Source organism: Coregonus lavaretus (genome assembly GCF_964263955.1).
Source record: "Coregonus lavaretus genome assembly, chromosome: 36".
Lineage (NCBI taxonomy): Eukaryota > Metazoa > Chordata > Actinopteri > Salmoniformes > Salmonidae > Coregonus > Coregonus lavaretus.
The window spans coordinates 16,455,315-16,471,562 of NC_140023.1; the positions used below are offsets into that span (position 1 = coordinate 16,455,315).

Sequence of the window (16,248 nt, forward strand, 5' to 3'; positions counted from 1 at the left end):
AAATGTAACCTAGTATCCTGCAGCACTGCTGTTTAACAAAATTTTCTAATGACATAGTTTATGCTTTAAAATGTATGTTTCAAATGCTCTGGGTACAGTGTTCGTTACATAGTGTGGCAGCCAGTGGGGAGGTGTACTGCCACTAACCAGAGTGGTATACTATGAAGCAAGCTAGATCTACTCAGGCTTTTATAAATCTAGCCAGCTTCAGTTAGCTTCACATTCCAGGTCAGGCTTCATCCATACTACGATGGTGGATATTGCTCGTCCGCCTGCTGCTAACTCCAGCAGGCTTGCATGTCGCACATGTCTAATCGAATGGCAAACTCTTAATTGAGACAATGCTGAAACATCAATTCATGGGCGAGTCAGTGCCACATTTTCATTTGTGCTGAATTAAAGAAAGGTTATCTTGCAAATTCAGAAGGCAATGGTGTGAAATAGGCTTTTAGAAGTGCCATTATTTTATGACTTATCGTTAATGCCGTCTTTTGTGCTTATCACACTCTTATCGCTTCTTCTAACTGTGGAGCAGCTTGTTGCATTGTGACCATAGACATATAGAATAATCCATAGAAGGGTTTTGGAACCTCTAAACCTGGCAATTTGACTGTTAAACTCATGGGTACATTAGCAATGGCTGCGAGTCTTGACTTGAATGGGAACGGTCATCTATGGATTATGTGTCTACAGAAGGTAGTGCGTACGGCCCAGTACATCACTGGGGCCGAGCTCCCTGCCATCCAGGACCTCTATGCCAGGCGGTGTCAGAGGAAGGTTCTAAAAATGGTCAAAGACTCCAGCCACCCAAGTCAGACTCTTAATTAAATATTTAATAAGTCATCTTGCTCAAATGAAGGGGATGATGACAATCATAGCGAGAGGGAGGGTATTTGATTTCATTGGTCCCCAACTCGTGGTTTAGAAACTTCATTCAGGATAAATGTATTAGCCTGCCCCAGAGCAGGTTCATTCTGAAGGATTCGTTGCCATAGAAATGTACCTGGCTAAAAGGGGAGCCACTTTCGTGGTACCGGTGATCCCTAGTTGACCAAAGTTACCTCGCTAACTCCTCTAACCTGATTTGTAGTATTGGGCTCAGAGCTAGGCTCGGTTTCTAGTACAAAAGCTCATGATATCCTAAATACAAAACAGAGCTTTTATTGCCTATAAGGTTACAACCTAAATTCTCTTCAAGAACCAAATGTAATGTTCACCTAATAACTTGCAAACAGAGCTACCCGTGCTCTCAGGCCTCGCTCTTGCAGGAACCCAGCAGCTGATAAGTGTGGTGGCTGATTGAGTAGCCAGCCACACCCTTAATGAGCCTATTGAAGTCAGCTGTGCCTGTGTTCTTTTTCAAGCCAGTGGGTGCATACCAGGCTGGCTACATGGCTTGTGAGGGCATGGACATTAAGTGGCTGCTGCTCACGGCGCCACACTCCTTTCTCATGAGGAAGGCTGTCAGATGACCCATCCCAAGGCTTCAAGCTGATGGGCACGTTCCAGGCTGACCACATGGCTTGTAGTGGCTTCTGTGGCAGCCCCAGTGGTAGGGTAGGGGATTTCTTCTGTGTCAGCCCCAGTGGCACATGAGGGAATTTCTTCTGTGGCAGCCCCAGTGGTAGGGTAGGGGATTTCTTCTGTGTCAGCCCCAGTGGCACATGAGGGAATTTCTTCTGTGGCAGCCCCACAGAAGAAATTCCCTACCCTACCACTGGGGCTGCCACAGAAGAAATTCCCTCATGGTAGGGTAGGGAATTTCTTCAATGTTTATGCATCAGGGAACAGGAGAGAGAGGCCAGCTCTGGTCGGTCTCCCATTCATTCGTCATAACCCCCTGTAGTTAACCCAGAGCAGGGAGGCAGTGGTAGCTCTTCTTGCTCCCTCTTGGAGTCCAGGATCTCTGGCTCCAGCAACAGTGGAGGTAATTCTTCAGGGATAGGGGGTTGCAGAGATGCTTCTTTAGGGCATGAGGGCAGTGACTGTGCAGGCTCTTCTGGTTGACATTGAACAGGCCAGCAGCAAGTCAGCTCCAGCAGGCCACCATGAAAGGAAAGAGTTGATCTTCTTCTGCAGAGTGAGTCTGATAGAACCTGCGCCACCTTAACTGTATTTTGGTGTGGTCGCAACTCTTGCAGCTGAGTCAGTAATCTTCGGTAAAACTGCATGAGCCTCAGGATTCATGGGCATCATTTCCACTGTTGTTGATCCATTTCACAGCTGCCACACCAGTCAACACGACAGCAAGGTCAGAGTCCAATGGTGTGTGGTTTCTCCACACCATTCACACAGACCAGGGAGGTCTTCAGGGACACTGCTAGACTTATTGGGAACAGGGGGAGATCAAAAGTGCGCCGCCATTCATCTCCAGCCCACCAATTCTTCTCCCAGGGTAGTTGGTAGAAGCGCATGAAGACAACAGCCTTGAGGGACCTTTTCAGATAGGGCCACTCTTGCTGTATGTCGTTCGCCTTTCTTTCTTCCTCCTGTATTAAGTCCAGAACCATTTCAATGTAGTCCATGGGAAGGAACCTTGCACCGCTTTCTCCCAGCCACTCACACACTCCTGGGTACAGGCACCATACTTGCAGTTCTCTTGTCCTTTGTCTTTGCCATCTAAACCCAGAGACTATGACTCACCATGCCTCCAAGGAGCGATGTACCAGAAACACAACCTAGTTCAAGGTCGTCCAGTAGGGCGCTACCAGCATTTTCCATCAAATGTGGCAGCCAGTGGAGAGGTGTGGTGCCACTGACCAGAGCTAGGCTAGGTTTCAAATACAGAGGCTCATGAGAGGGTAAATTCAAAACAAAAGCGCTTTTATTGCCTATAAGGTTACAACCTAAATGTTCAGCAAACAGAGCTACCCGTGCTCTCAGGCCTCTCTCTCTAGTGAAGGAACCCAGCAGCTGATAAGTGTGGTGGCTGATTGAGTAGCCAGCCACACCCTTAATGAGCCTATTGAAGTCAGCTGTGCCTGTTCTTTTTCAAGCCAGTGGGTGCGTTCCAGGCTGACTACATGGCTTGTGGTGCTGGTGAGGGCGTGGACACTAAGTGGCTGCCACACATAGGAACACCAAAATACTAATGTACAGCAGCCTACATTTATAGTATCTTTCATCACTATACATGCAAAACCATGAATATACTGCCAGTACATACGGTACTCACAAGTCAAAAGCGGACGGGTACAGCTATCCAAGGGTGTTTAAATAGATTACGCGTGTCAACCTCATTCCACATTGGGCCGAGTGTCTGCAGGTTTTCGCTCCTCCCCTGTACTTGATTGATGAATTAAGGTCACTAATTAGTAAAGAACTCCCCTCACTTGGTTCTCTAGGTCTTAATTGGAAGGATAAACCAAAAACCCACAAACATTAGGCCCTCCATGGAATGAGTTTGCCACCCCTGAAATGGATCCTGCTCTTGGAATTGATCCAGAACCTGTAATTGGAACTGGATTCCACTGGAGCCACAATTCAATTGTTGCTGTTTCAAGTCCATGATTTAAATAGAGGAAAATATGGTGGTTGCAGAAACAACGGGAGATTTATGCACTTCTCCATTAAACTACTCACTTCAATGGAGTGGAGGAAGCCTTTCTGCCCAGTCTGGAGGCCTGTTCAACTTTTAAATGTATGGCCTCCCTCCCGAGAGCAATTTGTGAGAATAATGGTAAAGTCAGGTTAATGGTGGCTTTTCTGGCTCAAACACAATGGCGTTTTTGTGGTGATCTGCTGTAAGAGGCACCGTGTAATTATTTAATCTCAGGCTTAGTGACGTTCTCTGGTCCAACAGTTGTTTGGGAAATATTTCAGTCTCAACCAAGCCATTCGGCATAGGGTGCGTAATAGGTCATTTTCTCTCTTTCAGACATTCAAGGAATGGTCCAAAAGAAACAGAACTGAATCACTTTGTGATGGACTGAATCAAGATGTTTTATTTGTGTGCAGAAAGTAAAAGGCAGGTCCTCAAACTGGCGACCCAGGGACCCCCATCATATGTTAGTAAAACAATTAAGTCACGTCTCGTCTTGTCATCAGGTGAATAATAATGGCAAAGAAAAGTTATCAACATTTTAAAACGAATAGATTTGTTAGACAGTTTCATTATTTTGACCTCCACATTTCATTGGAAAAGGTGTAAACATAGTGTGTTAGCTAGAAAGGTATCTTGGTGGGGTATAGAAATTTTTTGCTGTTGTAAAGCTAATTTCCAGCAATTCTACACAGTTTGGCATGGAGCTGGGAGACAATTTTGCGGTTTTATAACTAATTTCCTGCAATTCTATGCATTTTGCCATGGCTAATGTTGTGTTCCTCTGCTCAAACACAAAATCAATGGGAATGTGCCCTGAATGCCCTTTTTTAAAATGTTCGATTCTACCTGACTGTCTAGCTTGTATTTGATTGTTAGTTCTCAAAGATAGTATTATTTACAAATATATATATATACACAGTGGGGAAAAAAAGTATTTAGTCAGCCACCAATTGTGCAAGTTCTCCCACTTAAAAAGATGAGAGAGGCCTGTAATTCTCATCATAGGTACACGTCAACTATGACAGACAAATTGAGAAAAAAAATTCCAGAAGATCACCTTGTAGGATTTTTAATGAATTTATTTGCATATTATGGTGGAAAATAAGTATTTGGTCACCTACAAACAAGCAAGATTTCTGGCTCTCACAGACCTGTAACTTCTTCTTTAAGAGGCTCCTCTGTCCTCCACTCGTTACCTGTATTAATGGCACCTGTTTGAACTTGTTATCAGTATAAAAGACACCTGTCCACAACCTCAAACAGTCACACTCCAAACTCCACTATGGCCAAGACCAAAGAGCTGTCAAAGGACACCAGAAACAAAATTGTAGACCTGCACCAGGCTGGGAAGACTGAATCTGCAATAGGTAAGCAGCTTGGTTTGAAGAAATCAACTGTGGGAGCAATTATTAGGAAATGGAAGACATGCAAGACCACTGATAATCTCCCTCGATCTGGGGCTCCACGCAAGATCTCACCCTGTGGGGTCAAAATGATCACAAGAACGGTGAGCAAAAATCCCAGAACCACACAGGGGGACCTAGTGAATGACCTGCAGAGAGCTGGGACCAAAGTAACAAAGCCTACCATCAGTAACACACTACGCTGCCAGGGACTCAAATCCTGCAGTGCCAGACGTGTCCCCCTGCTTAAGCCAGTACATGTCTAGGCCCGTCGGAAGTTTGCTAGAGTGCATTTGGATGATCCAGAAGAGGATTGGGAGAATGTCATATGGTCAGATGAAACCAAAATATAACTTTTTGGTAAAAACTCAACTCGTCGTGTTTGGGGGACAAAGAATGCTGAGTTGCATCCAAAGAACACCATACCTACTGTGAAGCATGGGGGAGGAAACATCATGCTTTGGGGCTGTTTTTCTGCAAAGGGACCAGGACGACTGATCCGTGTAAAGGAAAGAATGAATGGGGCCATGTATCGTGAGATTTTGAGTGAAAACCTCCTTCCATCAGCAAGGGCATTGAAGATGAAACGTGGCTGGGTCTTTCAGCATGACAATGATCCCAAACACACTGCCCGTGCAACGAAGGAGTGGCTTCGTAAGAAGCATTTCAAGGTCCTGGAGTGGCCTAGCCAGTCTCCAGATCTCAACCCCATAGAAAATCTTTGGAGGGAGTTGAAAGTCTGTGTTGCCCAGCGTCAGCCCCAAAACATCACTGCTCTAGAGGAGATCTGCATGGAGGAATGGGCCAAAATACCAGCAACAGTGTGTGAAAACCTTGTGAAGACTTACAGAAAACGTTTGACCTGTGTCATTGCCAACAAAGGGTATATAACAAAGTATTGAGAAACTTTTGTTATTGACCAAATACTTATTTTCCACCATAATTTGCAAATAAATTCATAAAAAATCCTACAATGTGATTTTCTGGATTTATTTTTCTCATTTTGTCTGTCATAGTTGACGTGTACCTATGATGAAAATTACAGGCCTCTCTCATCTTTTTAAGTGGGAGAACTTGCACAATTGGTGGCTGACTAAATACTTTTTTCCCCCACTGTGTATATATATTTATATATATAGTTCAGTATCTTTTCTGCATGCTTTCGATCTGGTCGGTTAAGTTGACACTGAAACTGTTGTTCCATCCTGAAAAAGAAGGTGTACACCATGTGGTTCCCCCACTCCCCCTTACCTTATTGGCTTTTTAACTAAAGTTATTTTCCAATGGCCTCCATGTCCCATGGTAACTAATGGAACCAGAGTCCTTCGTGCATCGACACCCACCTCTTCGCCATGAACAAGCTTATACACTAAATGACACATAGAAAATGTGTCTGGATGTGTATGTTTGTGTTCCATTGAAATGTGTACACAGTATTCTGCTTTTGTTGGACGGCCAAAGCAATATCACTCGTGGGGTTTAAAAGTCGTCTCTCAGCAGTAGTAGAGAGCATCTTTTCATGAACATTGGCCTCCCCTCTTTTCACTGTGACATTTTCTCATAACATGAGGTCAGCGAAGCATGAGCCAAAGAAATCCCTAGCGCCTTTAAAACTATGAGCCATGTTTAACAAGGCAACAAACCAACAAGGGCTCCTTGTGAACGGGTCTGTGAACTGTCATCTTTGGGTACACTGAGAGGACGGGGGGACCTCTGTCTGTATTGGATCTCTCTGCTAAACATTGGCTCCCTCTGGCTTGCTGTCTACTGTTCTAGACATGCTGTCTTTTCACAAGGACTCTCTCCCCAGGACCAGTTGAAATGAGCAGAGGAAGGGGATGTGTGATGAACTGTTGATTTGTCTAAACGTGATATTTTTGTGGAGCGCTGGGAACCTGATAGGGCCGTTGTTAGCGTTTATTGGTTCCCTGTGGATGGCAGGACGGCAGAGGTGCAGGGAGAGGCCAATCCCATTCTTTCAAAGAAGTCAACTAATCTCCCTTGCCTTTTGGACCAGTCACATATCCATATTTTTATTTGGAAACCGAGCAAGTTTATATATGTGACAAGGTTATATATAACCTTAGTGAAGAGGCATGAATTTTGCAGAATGATTTTTCCAGATTTCAATAAGAGGTGGACATTTTTCTCTCAATGACAGAGGTGCAAAAGTTCAATCCCTTTTTATTCTTCAACAGGTACACACCCCTGAGTAAATCCCGTCCTCTACTTGCACAATTGTAACTGAAAAAGTGTAAAAGTACATTTGCAGAGAGCAAAATCAATTGTCTGTTACTGCAAAGTATTAGTTTCAAATCAGGAAATGTGAATGTTTCGTGGTTTGAGCATTATGCGATTTATGATAGCCCTTCGGTGCGTGTGGTAGAGCAAGTTCTGTTGATAATGGAAATGTGACAGTTTTTCTGCCTAAAATAGCATCATTAAATTATCACCTGGCTGTGGCACACACCCTGTTGTAATTTTGGCTATTGAAAGCAGTGCCCCCTACTGGCCCCTCTGACACCACTTCCAGCAGCAACCTGTCCTGGATTGTCTTTAATACAAGTGCCGACCAACCATACCCAACCCTGCTGTAGAACAAGGGTGTTCTATTTCAGCATTAGCACCACCAAAGTCCATTCAATAGCATGTCTCCAGACTTACCACATCACAAAGCTGACTTTTTGAATGCTGCAAAGTTCTCACCCTAAAAATGTCCAATGAGACTGACCCCTGGGTATTGGCTATATCTTATATAAGGCTAAAACAGACAGTGTCCTTACACTGTAGCCTATTCCATATCACCCTGTTGTTTCTCCTGTCTGGTCTAGTGTATTAGAAACTCTCTACTACCCTTACAGTACATTTCACATTTGTGCCGACCACTCGTTTACAAGGGCAATTGGAGAAGCAGGGAATCCAGGAGATTGGCTCAGGAAGAGGGGGTTGGGAGGGTATTTTCAGCACTGGAATTCCGTGGGTTATTCCTGGATATATATCGCAGGACACAGATCGTCTCAAGATGGTAACCCACCTGCCCTTAGGCCTCTGATCCAGTGTACTCGACCGACACAAAAGGTCATGTGAATGTAGCATCAAGCTAGGGATATGACACTATTTTTGAAGTTTTTAGTTATTGTGGATGGATATGAAAAAGTCCACCCCCCCCCCAAAGAAAGAAAAGTATGTGTTTTGGTTATTAGTTTTGGAGGAGGAGGTGATGCTGAAACTCTCATTGTGCAGAGAAAATGAGCTTTGTGTCTGTTGTGGAGTTGAAGACAGACATAACTATCGCTCAAACCAAAGCTCAGTGTCAGTGGCAGTCGGTGCTGGGAGGACGATTTTTCTTTTTCATGAGCGTCGCCTTATTGGATGACTGTCATTCATAGGTTTAGGCTACTACATGATACTCACATGTTCCCTATACCCATCATGAGGTTGCTACAACCTAGCCTATGAATGAAAGTTTACAACGTAGGTGCGCACAGGTCGAGAGAAAAATGTGACACATGGACAGACAGTGACACATTCAATACCGCATTGCACACTCTTGCCTCCATCTAGCTGATATAAGGTGTAATCATTAGTCCAAAAGTTGCAAACAAGAGTTTCTATTGGACAAATGCAGGTATGTGTATCCCTGTTTTGTTCCGATTGCTTCTGTTTAAGAAACTTTTTTCAACAGAATCGGCAGAATGAATACACCTCTGACCATGCGTGAACACAGTTCACTTTCATAGCAGCCACGTTGTATTCCTTCTCGCATCAATGCACTCTCCTCCTCTCACCTTTTCCATTCGCTTGTGGACTTCAATGCACAACACTTCCGCTGTATGTGAGCAGGCGAAAAAACCTTTCCACGCCAAACCATATCATAACCGCTACACACAGCCTACATAGTTGTCACCATATTAGCTAAAGTAACGTCATAGTCAGCATAGCTAATAGAACTAACGTGTTAGTAAACCCGCTACAATCATGCAGTACCGTTACAGTGTATAGTCAGTACGCAGTTTAGCGCTTACACCAGCGGGCCCCGGTGGCAATAAATTAGTAAAACCAAAAGCTTACCTTGACTTGGAAGAGTCCAGTGTTGTGTTGGATAGTCATAGCCAGCTAGCTAACATAGCATCCCTCTGTTTGAGCAGGGTGTTTGAGTAGGCTAAACTAGCTAGCTGCATTTTCTAGCTAATTAAGTGAAACTGAAAGTGAACAAAAATTACAATCTCTCTCTCTCTCTCTCTCTCTCTTTCTTCATTTTGGAAGAAATTCATTTTTTGGAAGAAATTAATTTGTTCAAAACTGTTCAACTATTGTCTTTCTCTCTCTTTGAATCAACTACTCACCACGTTTTATGCACTGCAGTGCTAGCTAGCTGTAGCTTATGCTTCCAGTACTATATTCCTTCTCTGATCCTTTGATTGGGTGGACAACATGTCAGTTCATTCTGCAAGAGCTCTGAAAGGTTGGAGGACGTCTTCCGGAAGTTGTCGTAATTACTGTGTAAGTCTATGGAAGGGGGTGGGAACCATGAGCCTCCTAGGTTTTGTATTGAAGTTAATGTACCCAGAGGAAAACGGAAGCTAGCTGTCCTCCGGCTACACTATGGTGCTAACCTACAGAGTACTGTAGACCGTCATTGCAAAAAAGTGTGTTTTAATCAATTATTTGATGTGAATATATTTAGTATAGTTTTATCTAAAAAGCATCAATTTTTAAATGTTTTACTATTTTTATTTTTATGAAATTCACTGAGGAGGATGGTCCTCCCCTTCCTCCTCCGAGGAGCCTCCACTGCTCAGTGTTGGGTAGATGCTTGCCCTCTGAACTATTTATTTTATGTGGTGAGAGACGGGGACACGCCTAAGAGTTTGCATGTAAACATGCAACATTAGACATCCATTTCCGACCGCCAGCAGCTCAGGCCCTTACATAAGCAGGACAACAGGTGTCAGTCGTACTTTGACAGCATTTAGCTCAACTGAAGAGAAGCTTGGTGCTTGGCATGCTCGATATCATTGCATCGAAACAACTTCCTCTTTTATGTGTGTGTCTGTCTGTCTGTGTTGCGTGTGTCACCTTTGGCCCGTAGCATGTAAAGCTTTGGCTTCAGAGTCCCTGAATTATATTACTGGAGTCGTGTGGGCGCCATCACATGGGCTATATTTGCAGTGCCATGCCTTTGTACCAAGGTTGTCTATAGATGTCCCAGAGCGGCCTGCCGACCTGGTCAACAGGATGTGATGGTGAGCCCAGAATGCTGCTGGAATCTGAGTCCATGCTTGCTTTCCAATGCTTACGTGCAGGGGGTTTAGGCTTTCGCTTCTGGGGCTGCTCACCCCCACAATAATTATTGGAGCACCCCAAAATGTTTGCTCCGCGCATCAGTGACTCAGCCTGTGCTGGATGGGCATGCTTTGGCGAGCATCCCGTCTCTTAGCACTGTGCACGAGCTTGCAATGCAATGCTTAATTTCTGGCTTTTTTAATTGAATTATTCCTTTTTTGGCTGCATATTGAAGGCTGGCCAGCACTTCCACACATAGCTCAGCACAGTTTCTCTAGTTTCTAGTTTCATAAGCTGCCAATATCCCTTTCCAGGACATTCAGAGCTGCATATACACAGTCAGCACAGATCTAGAATGACTGTGCAATATGTGAAGATGTTGGCTTGGTATGAGTAGGCCCAGCCTGGGTAAAGGGATATTGCTTTAGTGGGTGTGGAGTGTAACCAGTGACTAACTGCTGGTTGTTTCTCAACCAGGGCGTCCTGGGTCGAGGGGAAAGAGAGGTCGCAATGGGGATCCAGGTAGGTTTACAGTACTGTACCTGCCTTCCACTGTCCATTAGACACCTGTAGGCCTGTAACACAAAACACGTGAAGAAACATACACACTCAATTCAATGGAATCAGCAATCTCCTCTCACATGTTACGCTGACAATGACCTTATTTGAGAAAGCAATATAATTAGTGTGTGCATGTGTTTTTTGAGGAATATATTGTGGTGATGATATTGGTGACTGTTCCACCAGATTGAGTTTAGTGTTCTGATTCTGCATTGTGATGAAGTGAAAGTAAAACGGGTCAGGTTTGACACCTAGGTTTACTATAGCCGAGGGTCGCGTCCAAAATAGTCAGCAGAAGTTTAGAGAAATGCCTCCTCAAATTACTAGAAAAACAGCCGCACAAAAAAACAGGAAAGGAAAGAATAATGCAGCCCCCAAAGGGAAGGTTTTGTCACCCTTGACCAGATCATCTGTTATTCCTGGATGTTTTTGCTCATGTCAGACTGATCTCAGGCCTGTAGGAGTGGCCAGACAGTCTGCACTCCCTCTGTCCGTTTGGAGAGTGATTTGGGTAAGGGCGGCTACCTCTTTTAGGGCTGTTTCTGTTATGTCTGTGACAGCTTCTTACAGTATAATAAGTCAGATTTAAGAGCGACCTTTAGACTCTGGCCTCCTTCATTACAGTGTGGCTCCATGTCATGGTTCTTGGGATCCTGAGCCCCAGGATTCTGTCTCCTCCTCACTGGGCAGACTACTTGTCTGGCTCCAGACCATTTAACAGAGAAACCATTTTTCATGGTGTTTTTAATGCAAACAGTCTGGAAAACCTCATTATCCTATTTTTTCTTCCAGTTCAGCTGCTGGGTTTGATTGTTATTGGGAATATTTTGCTCACCCCCCCCCCCCCCCCCCGACAGGCTTTAATTTTTTTCATACAATCCTAAACTAGGACCAGACAAAATAAGCCATTGAGAAGATAATGCTGGTGATTTTATATGACGTTAAGGGAAGGGATTTGTCATCAGTGATTTTCCTCACTGTTCTGTGATTGATGTGACGCCATCTTGTGTGACCCTGTCTTGATTTTGCAGTAATTGATTCTGTCTGGTGACTGAGGTCTTTCTGATTAGCCCTCTGAAAGGTCAGAGGGGGGCGTGGTCACAATGTAAGACATATACCTGTTCCTAGGCTCTGATTACTAGTGGAGCATTGCCTCTGTACCTGCCATGTGTTTCTGATTAGAGTTTTAAAGGTTTATGTAACCGATCAGTCGGTGCTCATGGAGTCCAACGTAGGAGTGAAATAAAATGTTAATTTAGGGCTTTATTTTCAAAGAGCCAGTTTCCAGGATTTAGTTTAAGCATGGTGAGAAGAGAAACTACATTGAAAGTGCTTTTTATTCCAGGAGAAAGGATGTCTGTGGGGATGTCTCTCCGCAATGGAAAAAGTCAATGCAATGAGTAGTGTATTCATCTTAACTGGGTGTGGAGGAAGCTCTTGAGGAGCGACGCCAGTTTGGCGTTGGGCTCAGGCTACAGGCTGTGTAGTGTCATTTGGCGTCTTCCTGGCACCAGTTTCCCTCTCTCCATCCCTGTTCTCATCAATCCAGACTATTTCCAATACTACCAGGGAGGGGAAACCTCTCAAGGAATGACCGTCTTATGGGAGGGCTAAGAGAGATTTTGGAGTCCGGCTCCCAAAATGAATATTTTGATTTATGCGCCAACACGGAAAATATGACCTGCCTATATGTGCACAGGGCCCGTATCCACAAAGAGTCTCAGAGTAGGAGTGCTGATCTAGGATCAGTTTTGCATTATAGATCATGATGAATAAGATTGTGTGGACTGATCGGAGATCAGCACTTCTACTCTGAGACGCTTTGTGGATATGGCACAGTACTCCCTTCTGTGCCTTTAAAGGTGGTTAGGGCTAGACAAAGAGTTTTTTTCTCACTGGTCTAATAAAATCTTCTTTACCTTCACAGGGCTGGATGAGACATCCACCTTTGTTATTTGTGTTTTGTAGATGGAATTGGTGAAAACACCTTCTCCTAACTAAATAGACATGTTTGATTCATGATATTGACTGTTCTATGAATCAGTCAATGGCATGAAGGTTTTTAGGGTGATGCATTGTACTGGTACAGAACAAATCCAAAGCAGAAAACCGCTGTAAACTGAACTGCAGAACACTTCAAAAACTTTCCAATTCACATTGTCTTAACTCAATTTGATCAATGTTTTTCTATACTGTATGACTAATTGAATCTTTCTCTCTCTCTTTTGCAGGACCTCCTGTAAGTAGACCTGATGCCTTGTGTGACCATGCAGAGAGTGGTAAAGTGACTGTTTTTGTGTTCGGGAGTGTTTGTGCAATGGATAAGTCCAGTGAAACCTCTGTTTGATAGCACCCCCCATCTTACATGGATGCACCCTTTTGGTGTTGCTGTGTGGTGTGTTTGCAGAAAGCTTGTAAAGAGTGGTGACATGATGATTTTCAAGGCATATCATTGAGCAGATCAAGGCAACTTCTTAAACATGGTCATTATAGTTGCTCCTACTTGCATTGTTTGTGGGGTGGAAAAACTTTGCATTCATAAGTTAATCAGGTATCCTTATTCAAATATACATTTTAAGTCTCTCTCCCTTTAGTGCACAGTAATTACATTATCAGGACTGCTAAGCATTTTAGTGGTTAAGCTCAGTGAAATATCAAGTGGTCTTCACATTATGAATAGTACATTTACACAGTGTTGTGAATGTTATTAGGCCTTCAACTAAAAGTCACTCCTTAGAAAATATGAATCATAGGACCACTGAGGAGTCTTTAAAGGTGCTTATGAAGTCAGGAGCCCAGGCGTGTTTTCCACTCCCAAACTCCTCCATCATGCCTCTATTTGAGAACTAAAAACTCAAGAAGCTTTCGGATGTCTGAGAGCATGTCTTCCCTGTCTCCCCTGTATGCTGCCAATACTCAGGGATCCGTAGCCATGTCAGCCTTCTCAGAGCATCTCAGAGCTAACCTTCTAGTCTTAGCCCAGGTTCTGTGGGAGGGCAGTATGGAACATCTTGGGCAGGGCGCTAAAATTGGGCACAGCTGCGACCTGGTGCTAAGAGAGGGTGAAGGTCGTGGCCCAGCTTTGGGCCATGGCAGTGATTGATCGGTCAGCCGCAGCCAGACAAGGATGGACATTCAGACCAGGGCCAGGTATAGCCAGAGACAGCCAGGCAGGCCAGGGAGGAGTGGGTTTGTGTGTTCCGGAAGAAGACACTCATACCAGGGTGGTTGCGTTGCACACTTGATGAAAAGTTCATGGTTAGCGATTACATAATGATGAAGTTGATAGCATTAGGATATACAGTAGATGCACATTTCACTGGGTAGGTATTGCTGTCACTTATACTTTCATTACATCAACAAAGGAAGGAACCTTTCAAAATGATGGAGGTTTGAGTTCTGGTTGGAATCGTTTTGGAAGTTAAGTGCCATTATGTACTTTTGTGTAAAACCGTTCCACTTGAAATGCATTAGCCATTCATACTATTATGTAAAGAAGCACTTACACTACATGACCAAAAGTATGTGGACACCTGCTCGTCAAACATCTCATTCCAAAATCATGGGCATTAATATGGAGTTGGTCCCCCCTTTGCTGCTAAAGCAGCCTCCACTCTTCTGGGAAGGCTTTCCACTAGATGTTGGAACATTGCTGCGGCGACTTGCTTCCATTCAGCCACAAGAGCATTAGTGAGGTCGGGCACTGATTTTGGGAGATTAGGCCTGGCTCGCAGTCGGCGTTCCAATTCATATCAATGGGGTTGAGTTCAGGGCTCTGTGCAGGCCAGTCAAGTTCTTCCACACTGATCTCAACAAACCAATTCTGTATGGACCTCGCTTTGTGCACGGGGACATTGTCATGCTGAAACAGGAAAGGGCCTTCCCCAAACTGTTGCCACAAAGTTGGAAGCACAGAATTGTCTAGAATGTCATTGTATGCTGTAGCGTTAAGATTTCCCTTCACTGGAGCTAAGGGGTCTAGCCTGAACCATGAAAAGTCCAATGGCGGCGTGCTTTACACCACTCCAGCCGACGATTGGCATTGCGCATGGTGATCTTAGGCTTGTGTGCGGCTGCTTGGCCATGGAAACCCACTTCATGAAGCTCCCGACGAACAGTTATTGTGCTGACATTGCTTCCAGAGGCAGTTTGGAACTCGGTAGTGAGTGTTGCAACTGAGGACAGACGATTTTCACGCACTACGCGCTTCAGCGCTCGGTGTTCCCGTTCTGTGAGCTTGTGTGGCCTACCACTTCGCGGCTGAGCCGTTGTTGCTTTCCACTTCACAATAACAGCACTTACAGTTGACCGGGGCAGCTCTAGCAGGACAGAAATTTGATGAACTGACTTGTTGGAAAGGTGGCATCCTATGACGGTGCCACATTGAAAGTCACTGAGCCCTTCAGTAAGGCCATTCTACTGCCAATGTTTGTCTATGGAGATTGCATGGCTGTGTGCTCAATTTTATACACTTGTCAGCTACAGGTGTAGCTGAAGTAGCCAAATCCACTAATTTGAAGGGGTTTCCACATACTTTTGTTTATATAGTGTAGCTATACATGAGAGCCAGAATCACGCTACCACACAGGTCTCCCGGAACTTACCCCGCAAGTGAACTTTCACATAAGGAATAGCACTGTGAATCATTTATCAAGATACGGTTTAAATTACTGCTTAGATATGAAAAGGGTATTTTAAGACATACTGTAAATCAATCAAAAACACATTTTCTTTATCCAGGTCAAGGATTAATTGACAATCACTTCACAGTGACTAAATGCTAGTGTTTGTTTTTAGTAGTAAGAGGGAGCAATATGGCACTTCACTCTGTGTTTGATGAATCGCCTCAGCTTTTCTTAACACGCTGCGCCATATTGTGGCCTTTGACAATTGAGTGAGGAGTTGAGGACAGACGATTTGTATAAATAATTTTAGCCTCTATTTACATTGGGATGTTAAGCTAACACAATTACCCATGTGATTGCAACTGTAAAACGACATGAAATTGGTGCTTTCCTGTTCCCTGAAACCGAGGGCTTTGGTCCTTTTAAAAACATAATAGTCTATCATTCTTCATAGGTCACTCTTCATGACCTCCTGCCCTCACTGTGGCCGTGTGCGTTTAACACACTCTAAAACAATCAGTGTTGATGGGAAACACCTTTAAGACTCAAATGAAACTAAACAGCATAAGAGCTCTCCATCACGCTCCACCGTTCTCAAGCTCAGATTCAGGTTCAGCATTGCTCAACACACACAGTTGACCATTATAAGTGTACATTTGTCTGAGAATAACGTATTGTTGAAATTGAATTGCTAACAGACCTGTTTTACAGATACTAATTTGGTCGTCCCTTTTGTAGCCTTTTTTGTCAGCCTTTTGGTTAGATAACAATCAGCTTCAGATCGAAAGTAAATCCTGCTGCTGCCAGTGTCTGAGGGAAGTAATGAAGT

General features: G+C 44.1%; 1 protein-coding gene across 1 annotated transcript in view; it reads left to right on the plus strand.

Moving 5' to 3' along the window:
- The window catches only part of col13a1 (collagen, type XIII, alpha 1), a 121,349-nt gene that overhangs the window by 39,620 nt on the left and 65,481 nt on the right, over positions 1-16,248 (plus strand). Inside the window, exon 3 of the mRNA XM_084153539.1 lies at positions 10,711-10,766. Coding sequence (XP_084009665.1) covers positions 10,711-10,766 — 56 coding nt within the window. The remainder of the gene's footprint in view (positions 1-10,710; positions 10,767-16,248) is intronic.